The 21,953-nt window shown below is 33.7% G+C and overlaps 1 protein-coding gene across 5 annotated transcripts in view; it reads left to right on the top strand.

Moving 5' to 3' along the window:
• Positions 1–21,953, top strand: part of DPP10 (dipeptidyl peptidase like 10) — a 1,329,914-nt gene that overhangs the window by 1,272,816 nt on the left and 35,145 nt on the right. For all 5 annotated transcript variants that reach the window (XM_067025881.1, XM_059052403.2, XM_067025884.1 and 2 more), the window contains 2 exons: positions 12,716–12,814; positions 12,925–12,994. In XM_067025881.1, coding sequence (XP_066881982.1) covers positions 12,716–12,814; positions 12,925–12,994 — 169 coding nt within the window. The remainder of the gene's footprint in view (positions 1–12,715; positions 12,815–12,924; positions 12,995–21,953) is intronic.

The raw sequence follows: 21,953 nt of genomic DNA, 5'->3' as shown, positions 1-21,953 counted from the left end.
AAAGTCTTGTATTTGCCTGGCAGCCTTTCAGATGATTTTTTGTTATTTTTTCTTAAGTATTTTCCTAATGTTCTACAATGAACATATATTACCTTTATAATTGAAAAAGAAACCCTTCATTAAAATGTTCAGTGACGAGATTGGTTCAAGATGGCAGAGTGGAAGGGCATGCTCTCACTCCCTCTTTCGAGAACACCAGAATCACAACTAACTGCTGAACAATCATCGACAGGAAGACACTGGAACTCACCAAAAAAGTTACCCCACATGCAAAGACAAAGGAGAAGCCTCAGTGAGACGGTAGGAGGGGCACAATCACAATAAAATCAAATCCCATAACTGCTGGGTGGGTGACTCACAAACTGTGGAACACTTATACCACAGAAGTCCACCCACTGGAGTGAAGATTCTGAGCCCCACATCAGGCTTTGAAACCTGGGGGTCCGGCAACGGGAGGAGGAATTCCTAGAGAATCAGACTGTGAAGCCTAGCAGGATTTGATGCAGGACTTTGACAAGACTGGGAAAAACAGAGACTCCACTCTTGGAGGGCACACACAAAGCAGTGTGTGCATCGGCACCCAGGGGAAGGAGCAGTGACTCCATAGGAGACTGAACCATACCTACTTGCTAGTGTTGGAGGGTCTCCTGCAGAGGCAGGGGGTGGCTGTGCCTCACTGTGAGGACAAGGACACTGGCAGCAGAAGTTCTGGGAAGTACTCCTTGGCATGAGCCCTCCCAGAGTCCACCATTAGCTCCACCAAACAGCCTGGCTAGGCTTCAGTGTTGGGTCGCCTCAGGCCAAACAACCAACAGGGAGGGAACCCAGCCCCACCCATCAGCAGACAAGTGGATTAAAATTTTATTGAGCTCTGCCCACCAGAGCAACAGCCAGCTCTACCCACCACCAGTCTCTGCCATCGGGAAACTTGCACAAGCTTCATAGATAGCCACATCCACCAGAAGGCAGACAGCAGAATCAAGAAGAATTATAATCCTGCAACCTGTGGAACGAAAACCACATTCACAGAAAGATAGACAAGATGAAAAGGCAGAGGACTATGTACCAGATGAAGGAACAAGATAAAACCCCAGAAAAACAACTAAATGAAACAGAGATAGGCAATCTTCCAGAAAGAGAATTCAGAATAATGATAGTGAAGATGCTCCAGGACCTCTTAAAAAGAATGGAGGCAAAGATCGAGAAGATGCAAGAAATGTTTAACAAAGACCTAGAAGAATTAAAGAACAAACAAACAGATGAATAATAAAATAACTGAAATGAAAACTACACCAGAAATCACAGCAAGATCCTTTTTGACCCACCTCCTAGAGAAATGGAAATAAGAACAAAAATAAATGAATGGGACCTAATGAAACCTAAAAGCTTTTGCACAGCAAAGGATACCATAAACAAGACCAAAAGACAACCCTCAGAATGGGAGAAAATAGTTGTAAATGAAGCAACTGACAAAGGATTGATCTCCAAAATGTATAAGCAACTCATGCAGCTCAATAACAAATAAACAAACAACCCAATCCAAAAATGAGCAGAAGACCTAAATAGACATTTCTCCAAAGAAGATATACAGATTGCCAACAAACACATGAAAGAATGTTCAACATCTTTAATCATTAGAGAAATGCAAATCAAAACTACAATGAGATATCATCTCACACCAGTCAGAATGGCCATAATCAAAAAATCTAGAAACAATAAGTGCTGGAGAGGGTGTGGAGAAAAGGGAACCCTCTTGCACTGTTGGTGGGAGGGTAAATTGATACAGCCACTAAGGAGAACAGTATAGAGGTTCCTTAAAAACCTACAAATAGAACTACCATACGACCCAGCAATCCCACTACCGGACATATACCCTGAGAAAACCATCATTCAAAAAGAGTCATGTACCAAAATATTCATTGCAGCTCTACGATAGCCAGGACATGGAAGCAACCTAAGTGTCCATCAACAGATGAATGGATAAAGAAGATGTGGCACATATATACAATGGAATATTTCTCAGCCATAAAAAGAAATGAAACTGAGTTATTTGTAGTGAGGTGGATGGACCTGGAGTCTGTCATACAGAGTGAAGTAAGTCAGAAGGAGAAAAACAAATACTGTATGCTAACACATATATATGGAATCTAAGAAAAAAAAATGTCACGAAGATACTAAGGGTAGGACGGGAATAAAACACAGACCTACTAGAGCATGGACTTGAGGATATGGGGAGGGGGAAGGGTAAGCTGTGACGAAGTGAGAGAGTGGCATGGACATATATACACTACCAAACGTGAATAGCTAGTGGAAAGCAGCTGCATGGCACAGGGAGATCAGCTAGGTGGTTTGTGACCACCTAGAGGGGTGGGATAGGGAGGGTGGGAGGGAGGGTGACACAAGAGGGAAGAGATATGGGAACATATGTATATGTATTACTGATTCACTTTGTTGTAAAGCAGAAACTAATACACCATTGTAAAGCAATTATACTCCAATAAAGATGTTTTTTAAAAAATGAATGGATACAGTGGCAGTATATGTATATATGCCATGCAATACTACTCAGCCATAAAAATGAATGAATTTTTTTTTTTTAAATAGAAGGAATCAATAGAAGAATAACTGAGTCAGAAGAACAGATAAGTGACCTGGAAGACAGAATGGTGGAATTCACTGCTGCTGAAAGGAATAAAGAAAAAAGAATGAAAGAAATGAAGACAGCCTAAGAGACCTCTGGGACAACATAGAACACAAGAACATTTGCATTATAGGGGTCCCAGAAGGAGAAGAGAGAGAGAAAGGACCCGAGAAAATATTTGAAGAGATTATAGTCGAAAACTTCCCTAACATGGAAAAGGAAATAGCCACCCAAGTCCAGGAAGTGCAGAGAGTCCCATACAGGATAAATCCAAGGAGAAACACACTGAGACACATTGTAATCAAATTGGCAAATATTAAAGACAAAGAAAAATTATTGAAAGAAGCAAGGGAAAAATGACAAATTACATACAAGGGAACTACGATAAGGTTAACAGCTGATTTCTCAGCAGAAACTCTACAAGCCAGAAGGGAGTGGCATGATATACTTAAAGTGAGGAAAGAGAAGAACCTACAACCAAGATTACTCTACCCAACAAGGACCTCATTGAGATTCGATGGAGAAATCAAAAGCTTTACAGACAAGGAAAAGCTAAGAGAATTCAGCACCACCAAACCAGCTCTACAACAAATGCTAAAGGAACTTCTCTAAGTGAGAAACACAAGAGAAGGAAAGGACCTACAAAAATAAACCCAAAACAATTAAGAAAATGGTCATAGGAACATACATATCGATACTTACCTTAAAAGTGAATGGATTAAATGCTCCAACCAAAAGACACAGGCTTGCTGAATGGATACAAAAACAACACCCATCTCTATGCTGTCTACAAGAGACCCATTTCAGACCTAGAGACACATAAAGACTGAAAGTGAGGGGATGGAAAAAGATATTCCATGCAAATGGAAATCAAAAGAAAGCTGGAGTAACAATACTCATATCAGAAAAAATAGACTTTAAAATAAAGAATGTTATAAGGGACAAGGAAGGACACTACATAATGATCAAGGGATCAATCCAAGAAGAAGATATAACAATTATAAATATATATGCACCCAACATAGGAGCACCTCAATATAGAAGGCAACGGCTAACAGCTCTAAAAGAGAAAATTGACAGCAACACAATAATAGTGGGGGATTTTAACACCTCACTTACACCGATGGACAGATCATCCAAACAGAAAATTAATAAGGAAACACAAACTTTAAATGACACAATAGACCAGATAGATTTGATATTTCTAGGACATTCCAACCAAAAACAGCAGATTTTACTTTCTTCTCAAGTGTGCATGGAACATTCTCCAGGATAGATCATATCTTAGGGCACAAATCAAGCCTCAGTATATTTAAGAAAATTGAAATCATATCAAGCATCTTTTCTGACCACAATGCTATGAGATTAGAAATCAATTACAAGGAAAAAAACGTAAAAAACACAAACACATGGAGGCTAAACAATACGTTACTAAATAGCCAAGAGATCACTGAAGAAATCAAAGAGGAAATCAAAAAATATCTAGAGACAAATGACAATGAACACAAGATGATCCAAAACCTATGGAATGAAGCAAAAGCAGTTCTAAGAGAGAAGTTTCTAGCTATACAAGCCTACCTCAAGAAACAAGAAAAATCTCAATTAAACAATCTAATGTTACACCTAAAGGAACTAGAGAAAGAAGAACAAAGAAAACCCAAAGTTAGCAGAAATAAACAAATCATAAAGATCAGAGCAGAAATAAGTGAAATAGAAACAAAGAAAACAATAGCAATGATCAATAAAACTAAAGGCTGGTATTTTGAGAAAAAAAAAAAAATTGATAACCCATTAGCCAGACTCATCAAGGAAAAGAGGGAGAGGATTCAAATCAATAAAATTAGAAATGAAAAAGGAGAAGTTACAACAGACACCGCAGAAATACAAAGCATCCTAAGAGACTACTACAAGCAACTCTATGCCAATAAAATGGACAACCTGGAAGAAATGGATGAATTCTTAGAATGGTATACTCTTCTAAGACTGAACCTGGAAGAAATAGAAAATATGAGCAGACCAATCACAAGTATTGAAATTGAAACTGTGATTTAAAATCTTCCAACAAACAAAAGCCCAGGACCAGATGGCTTCACAGGTGAATTCTATCTATCATTTAGAGAAGAGGTAACACCCATCCTTCTCAAACTCTTCCAAAAAATTGTAAAGGAAGGAACACTCCCAAACTCATTCTATGAGGCCACCATCACCCTGATACCAAAACCAGACAAAGATAGTACAGAAAAAGAAAAATACAGACCAATATCACTGATAAATATAGATGCAGAAATCCTCAACAATATACTAGCAAACAGAATCCAACAACACATTAAAAGGATCATACACCATGATGAAGTGGGATTTATCTGAGGGATGCAAGGATTCTTCAATATATGCAAATCAATCAATGTGAAACACCATATTAACAAATTGAAGAATAAAAAAACATATGATCATCTCAATAGATGCAGAAAAAGCTTTTGGCAAAATTCAACACCAATTTATGATGAAAACTCTCCAGAAAGTGGGCATAGAGGGAAGCTACCTCAACATAATAAAGGCCATATAGGACAAACCCACAGCAAACATCATTCTCAATGGTGAAAAACTGAAAGCATTTCCTCTAAGATCAGGAAGAAGACAAGGATATCCACTCTTACCACTATTATTCAACATAGTTTTGGAAGTCCTAGCCATGGCAATCAGAGAAGAAAAAGAAATAAAAGGAATACAAATAGGAAAAGAAGCAGTAAAATTGTCACTGTTTGCAGATGACATGATACTATACATGGAGAATCCTAAAGATGCCACCAGAACACTCTAGAGCTAATCAATGAATTTGGTAAAGTAGCAGGATACAAAATTAATGTATAGATATCTCTTGCATTCCTATACACTAATGATGAAAAATCTGAAAGAGAAATTAAGGAAACACTCCCATTTACCATTGCAACAAAAAGAGTAAAATACCTAGGAATAAACCTACCTAGGGAGACAAAAGACCTGTAAGCAGAAAACTGTAAGACACTGATAAAAGAAATTAAAGATGACACCAACAGATGGACAGATATACCACGTTCTTGGATTGGGAGAATCAATATTGTGGAAACGACTATACTACCCAAAGCAATCTACAGATTCAGTGCAATCCCTATCAAATTACCAATGGCATTTTTTACAGAACTAGAACAGAAAGTCTTAAAATTTGTACGGAGACATAAAAGACCCCAAATAGCCAAAGAAGTCTTGAGGGAACAAAAAGGAGCCGGAGGAATCAGACTCCCTGACATCAGACTGTACTACAAAGCTACAATAATCAAGACAATATGGTACTGGTACAAAAACAGAAATATAGATCAATGGAACAGGATACAAAGCCCAGAGATAAACCCACACACCTATAGTCAACTAATCTATGACAAAGGAGGCAATGATATACAATGGAGAAAAGACAGTCTCTTCAATAAGTGGTGCTGGGAAAACTGAACAGCTACATGTAAAAGAATAAAATTAGAACACTCCCTAACACCATACACAAAAGTAAACTCAAAATATATTAGAGACCTAAAAGTAAGACCAGACACTATAAAACTCTTAGAGGAAAACATAGGAAGAACACTCTTTGACATAAATCAAAGCAAGCTATTTTTTGATCCACCTCCTAGAGTAATGGAAATAAAAACAAAATAAATAAATGGGACCCAATGAAACTTAAAAGCTTTTGCACAGCATAGGAAACCATAAACAAGAGGAAAAGTCAACCCTCAGAATGAGAAAAAATATTTGCAAATGAATCAACGGACAAAGGATTAATCTCCAAAATATATAAACAGCTCATGCAGCTCAGTATTAAACAATCAACCCAACCCCAAAATGGGCAGAAGACCTAAATAGACATTTCTCCAAAGAAGACATACAGATGGCCAAGAAGCACATGAAAAGCTGCTCAACATCACTAATTGTTAGAGAAATGCAAATCAAAACTACAATGAGGTATCACCTCACACCAGTTAGAATGTGTATCATCAGAAAATCTACAAACAACAAATGCTGGAGAGGGTGTGGAGAAAAGGGAACCCTCTTGCACTCTTCGTGGGAGTGTAAACTGATACAGCCACTATGGAGAACAGTATGGAGTTTCCTTCAAAAACTAAAAACAGAATTACCATATGACCCAGCAATCCCACTTCTGGTTATATACCCAGAGAAAACCATTATTCAAAAAGACACATACACCTAATGTTCATTGCAGCCTTATTTACAATAGCCAGGTCATGGAAGCCACCTAAATGCCCATCGACAGTCAAATGGATAAAGAAGATGTGGTACATATACGCAATGGAATATTTCTCAGCCATAAAAAGGAACGAAATTGGGTCATTTGTAGAGACGTGGATGCATCTAGAGACTGTCATGCAGAGTGAAGTAAGTCAGAAAGAGAAAAACAAATACCCTATGCTAACACATATATGTGGAACCTAGAAAATTATACAGATGAACCGGTTTGCAGAACAGAAATTGAGACACAGAAGTAGAGAAAAAAGTATGGACACCAAGGTGGGAAAACGGCAGGGGGTTGGGGATGATGTGTGATGAATTGGGAAATTGGGACTGACATGTATATACTGATGTGTATAAAATATATGACTAATAAGAACTTGCTGTATAAGAAAATAAATAAAATTAAATTTTAAAAAAGTTCAGTGACTAGGAAATGATATATATATGTAAAATTTTACTTAGTATTTCAAAAGTCCTTTGTCTCAAATTGCTCTTTCCTTTTCCTCCTTTTATATTTTCATTTTTTTCTTTCTCCTTAATTGTGTGTATATGATTTATTTTACTTTAATTCCTTTTTAGTCTCTTCCCTTTCTTCCTTTCTCTCCATTGCATCCCCTTCTCATCCCTCCTTATACTTCCTCTCTAATATTTTCTCATCTCTCCCTTTTTTCCTTCTTCCTAATTTTCTGTTCTCATTTTAATCCTCTTTTCCTCCCCAATCCCACAATTAAAATCATGTCTTAATACTATCTTGTCTTCATAATGTTTCACAAAAAAACTATGATTGAAACATATTTTCTGAATTTATCATGAAAAAAATTCTGTGTGCTTTTGAAAATGGCTTTATTTTCTTCTGTATTTTTTTTCCTTAAATATAATTTTATTTCTCTGTGACCATGGGTTGATTTTTTTTACCATGAGCAAATGAATACCTTTGATTTAGAAGTAAAAAATTTCAGCTACCTCTTATCTCATGTAATTTATTTTTTCCCATTCATTTTTGATAATAAAGAGAAGCCATGAGAAATTATTAGTATATTACTCTCATAGTGCAGCCTCTAGCTGTATTTATTCATTAATTTATTTAGTTAACTAGTCACTGTAATACAATAAACTATTGTTCACTTATAAAAATATTTATCCAACAAGATGCTCTCTAGTAAGGTATAAAGGTAAAAGTTTAATGGGCTTTAGTCTCTAAAAATTGCTGCCTATGTCATTAACAAATATCAGGTGATATTGGTTTCTAAATACAAAAACAATGCTTTTATCCACAATTAAGTGCATTAAGTGCATTTTTATGACAAGTCTTACATTATAAATGCTGAATCCTTAATGAAAGTGTATAAAGTTGAATTATTCACATTTTAAATTTTATAATTGAATATTTGGGATAGATTCTTTGAAAATATGCTATTATTTAAATAATCTGAAATTTCTTGTATCAGGGAGATAGAAGAAATCTCTGAGAACATCTAATTTCCCAAATTTGTATTATAGGGGACGACACTTATTTACAAGAGAGGTGGTTTGGTGTGCCTGAAATCATACAGATTCACAGTCTAAAACAAGAATCAGAAAATTTAATGGTTATAATAGAATATGATAATTTCTCTGGTAGAAGTGGACACAGTTCAAAAAAAGAGGAAGTCAGTGGAAAGCATTCTGGAAGAAAGAATGTGAGTACACAATCATGAGGCATGAAACTATTTACACTTGCAAGATAAAAGTTGTTCAGCGTGGCTGGAACAAAACATTTAAGATAAATCAAAGGTATAGTCTATAGGGCAGGCTGGAGCCAGATCATAAAAGCCTTATGTTTCATCCTAAGGAGTTTGTAATTAACAATAAAGTATCAATGATAAACCATTGACAATTAAAATAATATTCTTATTCTGGCCATGGAGTACCTGAAAGTAGACATGGCCTCTTGGCAGAAAGAAAGAAAAGTGAGACAGAAAATAAAAGAATTTTTTTCAAAAATAACTGGATAAAATACATGAAACAACACTTTTCAAGCATGGGACAAGAGTCACGATAGGCCTCTGATCCCTGAAAGAAAGGAAAAAAGTCAGGTGAATGTTGTAATTGTCCTGGCTCTCTGGCTAGAATTATTTTTTTAATTCTAGGGTAAAGAGGGACAAATAAGTGTATAAGGGTATCTCTGAGTCACAGTTGAGACAGAAATTGGCGTTCAGAAGGGCTGAAGATTCTGGAACGTTGGGAAGGTGGACAACACTGGAGCACAAGAAGAGACAGAGAGAGAGGACACCAGGAATCTACATAGGCTTACAAGGGATCATCTTGCATCTATTACTGAAAATACCTAGCTTAGCATACGTAGGAAGATACTCTGAGCCTGGGAAAAGCCAGAGTTCACAAAGTGCTGGGATATATTAAAGATCCAAGCAGTCAGAACACTGGAATGTTTAGGAGAGATCCCAGAAGTGTCATACCTTAGTATTAGAGCTTAACAAGTCATAGAGCAAAGGTCATTCAAACACACTAAATAAAATATTTTTTAAAGCTTTCAAATAATTAAGCTGACCTGCAAATAGCTTAAACATCTACTATAACAAAGTCCAACAATTAATAAAAGGACAGAACGATGTCCAGAACTCAACAATGTAAACATCACAGTGGTTAGAATCCAATAAAACATTACTGGCTACATATAGAAGCTAGAAAATATGACTTATAACTACGAAAAGAAAACCAGTGAATTGAGACAGATTCAGATATGATGGAAATTATGGAATCCACGGACAAATACAATAAATTGGCTATTATAAAAATGCTAAAATATATCAAGAAAAAATGAATGTAGTGATAAATAGAATATATTTTAAGAACTTAAAATATGTGAACTTAAAACTTCTCTGAAAAATACTAAAAGCAAATTAGACACTGCAGAAGAAATATTAGTGAACTTGAAACATTATCTATAGACACTTCCAGATGCAGAGAAAACTAATGAAAGAAATGAACAGAGCCTAAGATAGCTTAGGCCAATATCCATATCTATAATATTTTAAATTAAAGTTGAAATGGAAAAAATATTTGATGAAATAATGGCCAAATCCAAATCTGATGAAAAATATAAAGTTGCTCAACAACCCTCAAGCAGGATACAACAATAAAAAGACATTTACTTCTACATATTACATACATAGTAAGAAAGCCAAGAATGACTGCAGGCTTCTCATTAGAAAAAAGCAATGGAGAAAAATCTTTAGAATACTGATGGGAAGCAAAGCAATACAAAACTATCAACATAGAATAACAAACTTAGAAAATATCCTTCAAAAGTAAAGCCAAAATAAAGAATCAAGGGAAAAAGAAGAATGTGTTGCCATCAGACATGCATCTTTAAATAACACAAAGATCAAAGAAGAATTTAGGAAAATAATTGGAAACTATTTTGAGCCAAATGAAAATGAAAACACAACTAATCTAAATTTAGGGATACCTAACATTGTGATTAGAAATAAGTTTATTTCTCTAAATTCTTACTTTATAAAAAAGGAAATCTTTAAAATCAATCATCTAAGATTCTACCTTACGAAACTAGAAAAAAAAGAGCAAATTAATCCAAAGTAAGTTGAAGGAAGGAAATTATAAAGATAAGAATAGAAATAAATGATATAGGAAATGGACTGGCAGTGGAGAAAAACATATTAAAAACCAAAATATTTTCTTAGAAAACATAAATAAAATTGATAAAGTTCTAGATAGAGACAAAAGAAAAAGTACACTGTCATTTTCATTAATGAAATAGATTATATTAATAACAGGTTCTACAGACATGGAATGCCAGTAATGGAATATTATAAGTAATTTTAGGGCAGTAAATTTGACATCTTAGATAAACTGGGTAAATTTCTTAAAAGAAAAATTGCTAAACATTCAAACAGGAAGATATACAATATATAAATATCGCTTTATCTACTAAAAGTTTTAATTCACAGTTAATACTCTTCCCACAAAGTAAATTCCGGTTCCAGTAGCTTCACTGGTGTGTTCTGTTCAATATTTAATATATTAATATCAAGTTCACATATACTCTCAGAAAATATAAGGCCAGCATCAACCAGATTCCAAATTCAACATAAACATAACAAGGACAAAAAAATCTATTTTTCTCATGAATATTGATGCAAAATTCCTTAACTAAATAGTAGGAAGAAAAATCCAGCAATTTATAAAAGGGTAATATATTATGACTATGTGGGGTTTACCTGAGGAATCCATGATTGCTATGATATTCAATAATTAATCAATGCAACTTACTATGTTATACTGTCAACAACTCAAAGGATTTAGAAAAAATATTTGATTAAAAATGAAAAACAACAATAATAATAAAGTAGTAATAATAACTGGGCCAGAAGAAAAAAAATGATTTAACTTGATGAATGGTATGTACAAAAATACTACAACTGTCATCATACTTAATGTTGAAGACAATGCATTTCCCCCAAAACTGGGAAAAAGTAAAAATGTCTGCTTTCACCACCTCTTTGCGACATTGTATTAGAGGACTTAGTGAAATGAGGCAAGAAAAAGAAATATAGGTAAAAAAATTTGCCTTTGTTTGCAGAAGATATAAATAAAACAGAACCAAATAAATAAACAAAAAAAATGGAATCCACACACACTCATAATACTATTAGAAATAATGAGTGAATTTATCAGGGTTATTACAAGTATAGGTTAATATACAAAAATCAACTTTTATATACTATAAGGCAATGCAAAATTTAAAAATAACTACTTAAAGTAACATCTGAAACTATGTAATATATACTATAGTATACTATATACTATCCAATAATACATCTAATAGAAATATGTCAGTCTCCTAAAATGAAAGCAGACATTTCTGGAAGAAATTAGACTCAAATGGATATATACATGCATACATATTTATGGATTAGAAAGTTCACTATTTTTAGTATATAAAAATCCCCAATAAATCTATATTTTTAATATATCAATCAAAAGTCCAGCAAGTTACTGATGTTTCTCTCCCTTCATGTTTTGTCAGTTTTCTCTCTCTTTTTTTTTTTTTTTTGGTTTTTATTTTAAAAAAATTGTAATATTTTCTATTGCTATATTGTTGAATTCATTAATCTTTTCTTCTGCAGTATCTAATATGTTATTAATCCTATCCAGTATTTTTTCATCTTAGATTTTATAGTTTTCATGTATCTCAAATTTTTCAGTTCTTATTTTTAGAATTTTAACTTGTTTGGTTTTAAAATGTCTTTCATATTTCTCCTTAATATCCTCAGGCTTTTTTAAACTTAATGAACACAAGGAATGTAATTATAATCTCTGTTTTAATGTCATTGTCTATCTATTATATGCATCTGTGTCATTTCTGGGTTCTTTCTATTGAATAAAATTTGTACACATCATGGGTGATATTTTCCTGATTTTTTGCATGCTTGGTAACTGTATTAGAATTCAGGCATTGTGAATTTTAAATCATTGGGTGCTAGATAATTTTGTATTATTTAAAATATATTCTTAAGCATAACATAAGCACGATCAGGTTTACATTTTGAAAATGTAAATGCTAATTCCAAGTATAAGGGGCAACTGGAGACAATTTCCCTGGAATAAAGAAGCTCAGTTAGAAAACTGTTGTAATAATCCAGAAGAGAATTTATGAGAGAGTAATCGGTGACTAGCACAGTGCCTGTCAACTGGTAATGATGGATAATTATTTGTGTTACACTGTTTCTTAATCAACACATAGAGATTATTTACACTATCCTTTTTGACTTATAGAATATTTTATATTGGAAAGCAATTCTATGCTGAAGGAAGCTATCCTGAAGAAGAAGATAGTAAAGTCAGAAATTAAAACACTTCATATTGATGACTATGGTAAAGTTTTGTGCATGCTATGTTATTCAAAAAAAAAAACTTTCTCTGCACCTTATAGTTTTACATATAAATGACTCTCCATCTTTAATATTTTGCTCTTTCTTTAAAAGAACTTCCTTTACAGTTGTCCTTTCCCAAAGATTTTACGGACCGAAACCAGTATGCTCTTCTGTTAATAATGTAAGTATTTTATTTGTTTTTGAAATAAAGGAACCTAAAGAGTTTAGAATTTTTATGTCTCACATGGCAGTATTCTGATTAAAAAACAACAGAAGAAATCCTATATGTGTAGATAACTGGGACAGCTGTCAGTTTTATGACTTCCTCAAGGACACCACCACTAAATAATATGGAGGGGTGTGTAATTGTTTGTGCTTCTTGCATCCCAGATTGCACTCATTGTTACTCCTGGGAATAATGACATATAGTTTGGTTTATGGATGTCTGCTTAGCAATTACTCAAGCTCTATGCTCCCGGTGTTTTTCTTTCTTTCTTTCTTTCTTTGTGATGTATTTGTCATATCAAAGTTATATTAGATTTGTAAAAGCCATTTTTTAAAAATTGTGGTGAGAGCACTTAACATGAGATCTACCCTCTGGACAAAATTTTAGGTATACAATACAGTGTTGTTAACTACAGGCACAGTGCTGTATAGCAGATCTCTAGAACTTACTCATCTTGCATGACTGAAACTTTATACCCATTGAAAAGCAACTCCCCATCCCTCCTCCCTCCAGCCCCTGAAAACCACCATTCTACTCTCTGCTTCTATGAATCTGACTATTTTAGATGCCTCATGTAAGTGGAATCATGCAGTATTTGCCCTTCTGTGACTGGTTGTTTCACTTAGCATGATGTTTTTAAAGTACATCCATGTTTTGACAGGTAAGCCTTATGTTTTCTATTAGTTCTTGATGCAGCATTGAGGAAACATTTATTTCCATTGTTGAAACAATTTGTTGTATTTATATTACTCTTATCAGTTTTCCTTCCTGGATTTAAGATCAGCAGGAGACACTCCTGTCCTCAGAAAAACCTGAATCTTCGGTTTTTCCAACTTGGAATTGACTTTGGAATTGAATTCATTCATACTTTCTGTGAGATTATATTGTGACTATATACTACTGGGCACAGAGGCCTCTAACATCTCTTGGTTAACTAACTTGATATTGATGTAGAATTGTATTCCTGAGAGTTATTAGTTATTTTCCTTATTAAGAACCCAGCCAACATATTGCTATGACAGTGCTTAAAATTGTCTACAATTGTTCAGAGCCTTTTTGGAAGAGTAGAATAGAAAATAACATTACTTGTTGTGACTATTGAATGTGGACAGTAAGTATTCAGTCTGCGGAATCCAACTGCCTGGCTTCAAATTCCAGTTTTATCATTTACTAACAGTGTGTCCTTGAACAAGTTACGTAACCTCTTGTAAAGTTCAGCTTTTCCAAATATAAAATGAGCATTATAATCCAGCCTATGTTTGAAGGCTGCTTTTTAGATTAAATGAAATAGCTATAAAATGACTAGCACATGTGAGTCTTATAATTATTGTGATTATAATTCATTCTTTTTATATAGATTGCATTGATTTAGATCTTTTGATAAATAGAAGCAATTTGTCATTTCATTTTAATAAGCCAAATAATACAGAAAATACAATACTTAATATTTTCACTCACTCCAATGTTTATTCCTAACTCTAATACCTTGAGCTATCTTTGTTTCTCATGCCAGGACCTTTCTCCTTTGTCTCTAATAGCCAGAGGCCCTGAAATTTCTTGGTATCTTCCTGAGGAGGTTCTTATTTGCTCTTTTCTTATCTTAACTCCTTCTCCTGTATCTTCTCTTTCACTTAGTTGTCTTTAGTGCTTTTTTTAAAATTGAAGTATAATAAATTTTAGTTGATTTACAGTTTCAGGTATACAGCAAGGTGATTCAGTTAATCTATTATATATATACTTAATCTATTATATATATATATATATATTTTATACATAGTGTATATATGTTTATCCCAAACTCCTAATTTATCCGTCCTCCCCCATTTCCCCTTTGGTAACCATAAGTTTGTTTTCTGTATCTGTGAGTCGATTTCTGTTTTGTAAATAAGTTCATTTTTATCATTTTTTAAGATACCATGTATAAGTGATAGGGTATGATATTTGTCTTTCTCTGTCTGACTTACTTCATGTAGTATGATAATCTTTAGGTCCATCCATGTTGTTGCACATGGCATTATTTCATTCATTTTTGTGGCTGAGTATTCAATTCCTGTTTGAACTGTATGTGTGATTTATTGGGGAAATATCTCAGGCACTAAAATGAGAAAAAACTAAAAATCAAATTCTCAACCTCATGTTCTGTCTCAGTCATATCTCCTTTTGGGAAAAGGGATTGTTCTTTTTATTCACTGAGAAATGAGGCTTCTCATGGAAAGGAACTCTACTAGGCATCTTCCTTGAAGCATGACTTATATATCCACTGACACATATCCACTGGCTCCAGAGTGTGTCAGACTTTGGGGGAAAAAGTAGACAAGAGTTCAAATTCTCTCTGTAGCCTTGAGTCAGAGAAGCCAACTGGCTTGTCCTGCCATCAGATTTGTGCTTTGGTCTGGGTGATTTTTAGTTCATAAGAGGAATATAAGGAATTGCACAAGACTCAACTCTCTTATTAGAAAGGAATAGTTAAGTGTTTTTTAGAGGCAGGAGAGTAGAGTAAAAGTATTGGCTTAGGAGTCAGGTAGGCCTGGATTCAAATCTCAGCTCAAAGTTTTACCAGTACATTGCTTAATTTTTCTAAGCTTCAGTTTCCTTATAAATAAATTGAAGACAATAACATGGAATAATATATATAAACATGTCAACATAGTGTCTGGAAGAGCATAAACATTTGCAGTTGGTGTTTAATAAATTGTAACCATAAACATAATTATTATTAGAAGTAGTCATTTTAATATTTAAAAGTATCAATATAAACATTTAATAATATATTTTAGCATCCATAAAATTATTTAATAGACATTACTAAAGCAGATAAAATAATATAGTTAGGGCTATAGCATTTAATTTGCCACATTTTTTGTTGAAACAAAGAATAAAAGTGAGTACTAATTCATTAGTTTACATTTGTTTTTATATGCTGATTATACTAAATATTAATTTAATTTATCCAAACTCCTTGATTTTTAGAGGTAAATTCTCAGAAGTTTCACAGAATATTACTTACAAAGCCAAACTGAGGATTTTTTCTTTTTTGATTTTATATTTATAAAATGATTGATTGCTTTAAGCTACATGATCATTCCTAAAATACTTATGCTTGGAAACCCATATAGGTCAGAATGGCTTAAGTGTAAAGTGTCTTTTACCTGTTTTTTAGAAGGTTTATAATTTAAGGGCATTTTTTTTCTTAAGATTAAGTACTGTGTTCAGTTATTAGTGGACTCCACACTCGCAAAAAGAAAATAATAATAATTGTCTTTTTTTCCCTAAATGGACAATTTGACAGTGAAGAATAGTAAATAAAGTAACTAATATTTAAATGAGGCTAAGATATGATTTAGTGATTTTGGTGTCACTACTTTATTGCTATTCTGTGCAGTGCATCTAGTACCTGACAGGCTGTGAGTCAATTCTTCATCTATAGAGATGGGTTTGCGTCCAGGAAATTCTATAGTGAATGCGTAAGTTGGAGACTGGCTGCAGCAGTCTGAGGAGTTGAAGGAAGATTGGCCTTGAAGAAAGTAGCCTCTGGCTATTAGGAATCATCTTTCTGCTAAATTTTCATTATGGAACCTCAGAAGAAATCGTCCTTTGAGGACCTCTCTGTGGCCATATTTTCTGAAACTCAAACCTAATTTCATGATATTGAAAGTACAAGTGAATCAATGGCAACCAAACATTTTACTGTAATAGAAAATCTAAGAAACATTTGCCACTACAAATGTAGTGGCCTCAACTTACAGTAGCCTCTGTGAGGTCATGACCCCTTTTTCTTGTTTTACTCCTATTGTCCTTTCTGCAGTCTTTCTCTTAATGTTATATTGAGTACTTAAGAACCCAGTAGTCTATATATATTCATGTTCATACCTATTCTACATGCATCTAGTCTATAGTATATATACTATATCCATCTATATCCATTTCAGCATGTATCTCCTTGAATTATTGTTTCTTATGTTATTCTTATTTTCTACTCCTATATATGTAACTTAGTACAATACAAATTTACCATGTTGCTTTTATGTGCAAGAAGCTGTGCTAATGGCTGAAATGGTATCTTGAAATCTGTAATCATTTTTTTAAGATTTGTGTTATCTCCACAATACCTAGCACACATTAGAGGAACCTTATGAAAACTTACTAACTAATCTGTAATTCTTTTAATAGTGCAAGACTGAAGATTACTTGAGAGAGAGCCTACAGTTATAGATGTTTGTTTGATAAATTAATATAAATCTAAAGGCCTAGAGCCTGATAGAAAACAATCTAAAGAGATATACTGTTATTAGAGATGAAAGGTTTTTTCTCTGTTCACTATGTTTCTGAAGACAAGCATATCAAGCTGAGGAGTTTCATTCAGTGCCAAGGAATCATCATGTCTTCCCATTTTATACTCTTTCATGTTCAACTTATCCATGCCACCCTTGGCAAAGGTCTAACGCAGAGAGGCAGTGACTGTTCAACACATTACATTAATTTCCAGAATGCAACATCCTTTATCATGCCGTTATGACTTAGTCCCATCTTGCTGAATTCATCTTCCTTGAAATCCTAATGAATTCTTGATCATCCATCAAGTCTTATCTTCCTGAAGCTTTCTTTTACCCTTTCCATCAGCCCATCTATATCCTATAACAATCTCAAATCTATGCCTCCTCCTACAGTGACAGCCTTTTGTTCAAAGTCTTTCCATATATCTTGAATCATATTGATCATATTGTTACTTTTCCCACTTTACCCTAATTTGGTGAGGATGTTTTTATATACTATTTAGGGAATTTCTGACTCCCACTAAATTTTGCACCAATGTTTCTGAAGGAAAAAGCCACGGTCTAGAAGTGAGTATTTAGAGAAACAATTTAAACAATGGCTTATGAATATTTCAGCATCTTAAGAAAATAGAAATGTTAAAAATCTTTATTTTAATATAGTAATACATTCTGTGTATTAAACAATGCCTTATTCATTTATGTCTTCCTCACAACAACTAGTTTTTGCAGAGTTGCTCCACAAATTTGTGTTGAGTGAAGAGATTGACAATGGCCAGAAATCAGATGAATATGGTTATTACTACAGTTTACTACAGTTTCCCACTAAGCCATTTTAACTGGAGAGGATTGTTCATTTTTATCTAGATATTTTCATCATTTAGTCAATGTTATTCATATCAGAGTCCTAGGACTTGATCATCTTAATGGAAGTAAGCTGTTTGCCAGCTCTTTTTGTATAGTTATTCTGTCAAAAAGCAGGGTATAATTGGTACATTCATAGTGAGCAAAATTATCCAGCTACTCATCTCCAGCAGTCAAGTTAACATCACTGCTTTTTTCATACACACATTTTCCTTTCAAAAAACAATATGGATATTATTTAAAATGTTGAATAACATTAGGTTCTTGGGACCATAGTGTCTTGTCTTGACCTTTGAACCAATGGGGTCCTCCAAGAGCCCACACTCTTCTTCAAGTCCCACACCAGGCATAGAGTATAACTGGACGAGTCAATTCTAATCTGTCACCCTGCTCTCTACCTACACTTCCTTTTCTGTAATGTATCGCTATATCCTCTCTCTTTCAGTTTCTTTTCCACTCTGCTGCTAGAGTGAACTTTGTGAGATCCATATCTGAAAATGTGGCTCTCCTGGGTAAAATCCTCTCATTATTATTCTCCAAATGATTAAAAGTTCACATTTCCTAACATAGCATACAAACGTCTTCATCTGTTTCCACATATCTCTCCATCTTCATCTGGCTCCACCCACCCTCTAAAGAGACATTTAGTGCTCTAGATATTTTTAAAAACTGTTTTAAAAATGAAATACCAGCTTTTCAATCATTTCTCTGTGTCTTTGTCCACAGTCTCCCAGTACCTTTAGTTTCTATTAAGACTTTGAGATGTATTTTTACATAATTCTATACATACTTCTGTTATAACATGAAACCACACCAGATTATATACAATATTTGCTTTGCTGTCTCTCCTTTTAAACTATAAACTCATTGCTGATAACAACCCTTTTTGTATTGTTTTACCTTAACACAGTGCTTGGAGCATTATTTATGTTCATAAAATAGTCATAGAATGAATGAATAAATGAATGTATGAATGAGTGAATATATGAATGATGGAATACATAAATGAATAAACAAAGAAATCAATCAACCCTGAGTTAGTCATCAGGAATGAGTTAAATCAAAGTAGAGAAAAAGAGAAGTAAATTATTTGAGGGTTTATAATGTGTTAAATCAGCCTTTAGGATGAGTCAGTTTTTCTGCAGTTTAGTTTTCCTCTCAGAAAAACATGAGGTGAGTTTCTCATTTCTCTTAAAATCTTTTGGATAAAGCTAAATAATGATTGATTTTCATGCTATCTTTTTACTGTTTCTCTTTTACATTTGATTATTGAGATTATCTTCTTAAAATAATAGGATTTTATAACAGCTATCATTTATTGAGTGTTCATTGTACAAGGGGCATCATGCTAAGGATGTATAAATGGCATCTTTAATTCTTACAGAGACCAATGAGGTAAATATCACTTTCCTCCATTTAACACAAGGAAACTATGACTAAAATATGACATGGATATTAACTCCAAGATCATGGGCAGGACAAAGTTAGTGTTTGAACTCAAAGGTTTTTTCAATTTATTTTTCAGATCAGAAAGCTCTGCTCTTTCTATTACACAATACTCTACTTACATATCCCATTGCATGATAATTATTCTTGGAAGATTGTGAAAAATGCTGTCCAGAATCAATAGGGACTCTTCTCTAAAACCAAATTCATATAACCTTTTGTTCTTTCCACTTAACAGTTTGTGATAATCTCTAGAATGTAACATTTTCCACCTGAACCGTGTTAATGCTTTGGTATAAAATAAAGATTATAAAGGACGAATTGTGGGATTGGGATTGACATACATACACTGCTATGTATAAAATAGGTAACTAATGAGAACTTACTGTATAGCACAGGGAATTCTACCCAATGTTCTGTGGTGACTTAAATGGGAAGGAAATCCAAAAAAGAGGGGTTATATGCATACGTATAGCTGATTCACTTTGCTATACAGCAGAAACTAACAACGACATTGTAAAGCAACTATACTCCAATAAAAAAATTAATGTAAAAAATCATGAGGGGCTTCCTTGGTGGCACAGTGGTTAGGGGTCCGCCTGCCGATGCAGAAGACACGGGTTCGTGCCCCGGTCCGGGAAGATCCCACGTGCCACGAAGCGACTGGGCCCGTGAGCCATGGCCGCTGAGCCTGCGCGTCCGGAGCCCGTGCTCCGCAACGGGAGAGGCCACAACAGTGAGAGGCCCGCATACCGCAGGAAAAAAAAAAAAAATCATGAGTAAGTTCCAAGATAGTCCATATGAAAGATCAAATTCTCAATCCACACTATTTCATAAAATTCCAAATTATAATCAGAAGGTTCACTTTATGGGAAGTCTTTATTTACTCTCTTCACTTACTATGTGGATTCATAGACTTTTGAGCAGATCAGATTGTTAGAAGTAAGTTTGTTTTGTTTCTCAAGAGTAACAACACATTCCAAAATTTCTATAACATTATTTGATTATCCACTTGTTCATGCCAAATACATACCCATTTCACTCTCAGTTTTTTACAAAGGTAACACATTTGCTAGATATAAATGGACAAGAGAGGTAGCTAGTACTTGTCTCAACGAGTCATTACTGTTTGCCATGTAAGGAGGGTCAAACTTTAAATTTTAAGTTTCTGACTTTTCTCATTCTTGTTCATGTTGCTCATTTAAGTGAATGTAAAATGTACTCACACTGTAATATCCAGGAAATGATTAAGGAGAGAAAAGACAGTGGCATTTAATCTTGGTAATGGAAGGGGAGAAGGTGATCATTGCTTTTTTATATTATTCTTGAACAGATTAGAGCTTGTTCTTTCAGTCTATAGATAATACCTCTTAATGTCAGTATTAATTTCTTAGTACTGTTTAAAACTGTACACACTCAAAGTTAATGTATTAAGAAAATATCACAGGGAAAAAATTTTTTAATTTACAAAAATGTGTATGTAATATGTAAGACATAATATTCTCTTGACTATTCTTTTAAATTGATAGATTTCTGTACATATACTAGTATAAAATATATAAAGTCACTTCTATGACTTACATATTTATACCATTTTAGCTCTTTTCCTCTCTTAATACAGGTCTCAGATATTAATGGTTTCATATGAATGACATGAATAATGTGATATGGTTTCATATGAATAATGTCAATTGATTACCTATTTGAAACATACAAGTATATTCTATATTTAAAGATATGCTTCTGAGTGCTTTTCATAAGAAATGCTTCCTAATTCTGTTTTTTTTTTTTTTTTGGTTTGGATGGTCACATATTAAGTCATAAATGTAAGGGTATAACTATATTAGATCATTATTTTCTTCTGTTTTATTTTTTTTTTATTTTTTACTGAAATCTATGATAGAAGAAAACATTAACTATGTTACTAATTTGACATGTCTTTGAAAGGTTAAACTAAGGATACTAAACATGGTGTTTTCTCCTTTGGTAATCCAACAAAGCCCCAAGCTGAAGGAGTGCATCAGTGACATTATGTTACTTATTCATAGTTAGCACTATAGTTATTATTATTTCTGTTTAACTGACACAATGATGTAAGCTAAGATTAAAATTACCTGTGTTTATGTAGCCACATTTTTCAGTTGATAAATTGACATTTAGAATCCAGCTAAAGGATTCTAGTTAGGGAAAATGTATAACCACCATGTATTATTGAAAGTGGATGATGCCCTGTCCATGATAAAATGAAGGTTCAAAGTTTGTATATAATTAGTATCCATCCCTATATTATAAATCCATTGCAATCCGTGATATACATCCTATGTATTGTATGC

This window comes from Kogia breviceps, chromosome 2 (assembly GCF_026419965.1).
Source record: "Kogia breviceps isolate mKogBre1 chromosome 2, mKogBre1 haplotype 1, whole genome shotgun sequence".
NCBI lineage: Eukaryota > Metazoa > Chordata > Mammalia > Artiodactyla > Physeteridae > Kogia > Kogia breviceps.
The sequence above is the reverse complement of the archived record's forward strand: the minus strand, read 5'-3'. Positions and strand labels throughout refer to the sequence as shown.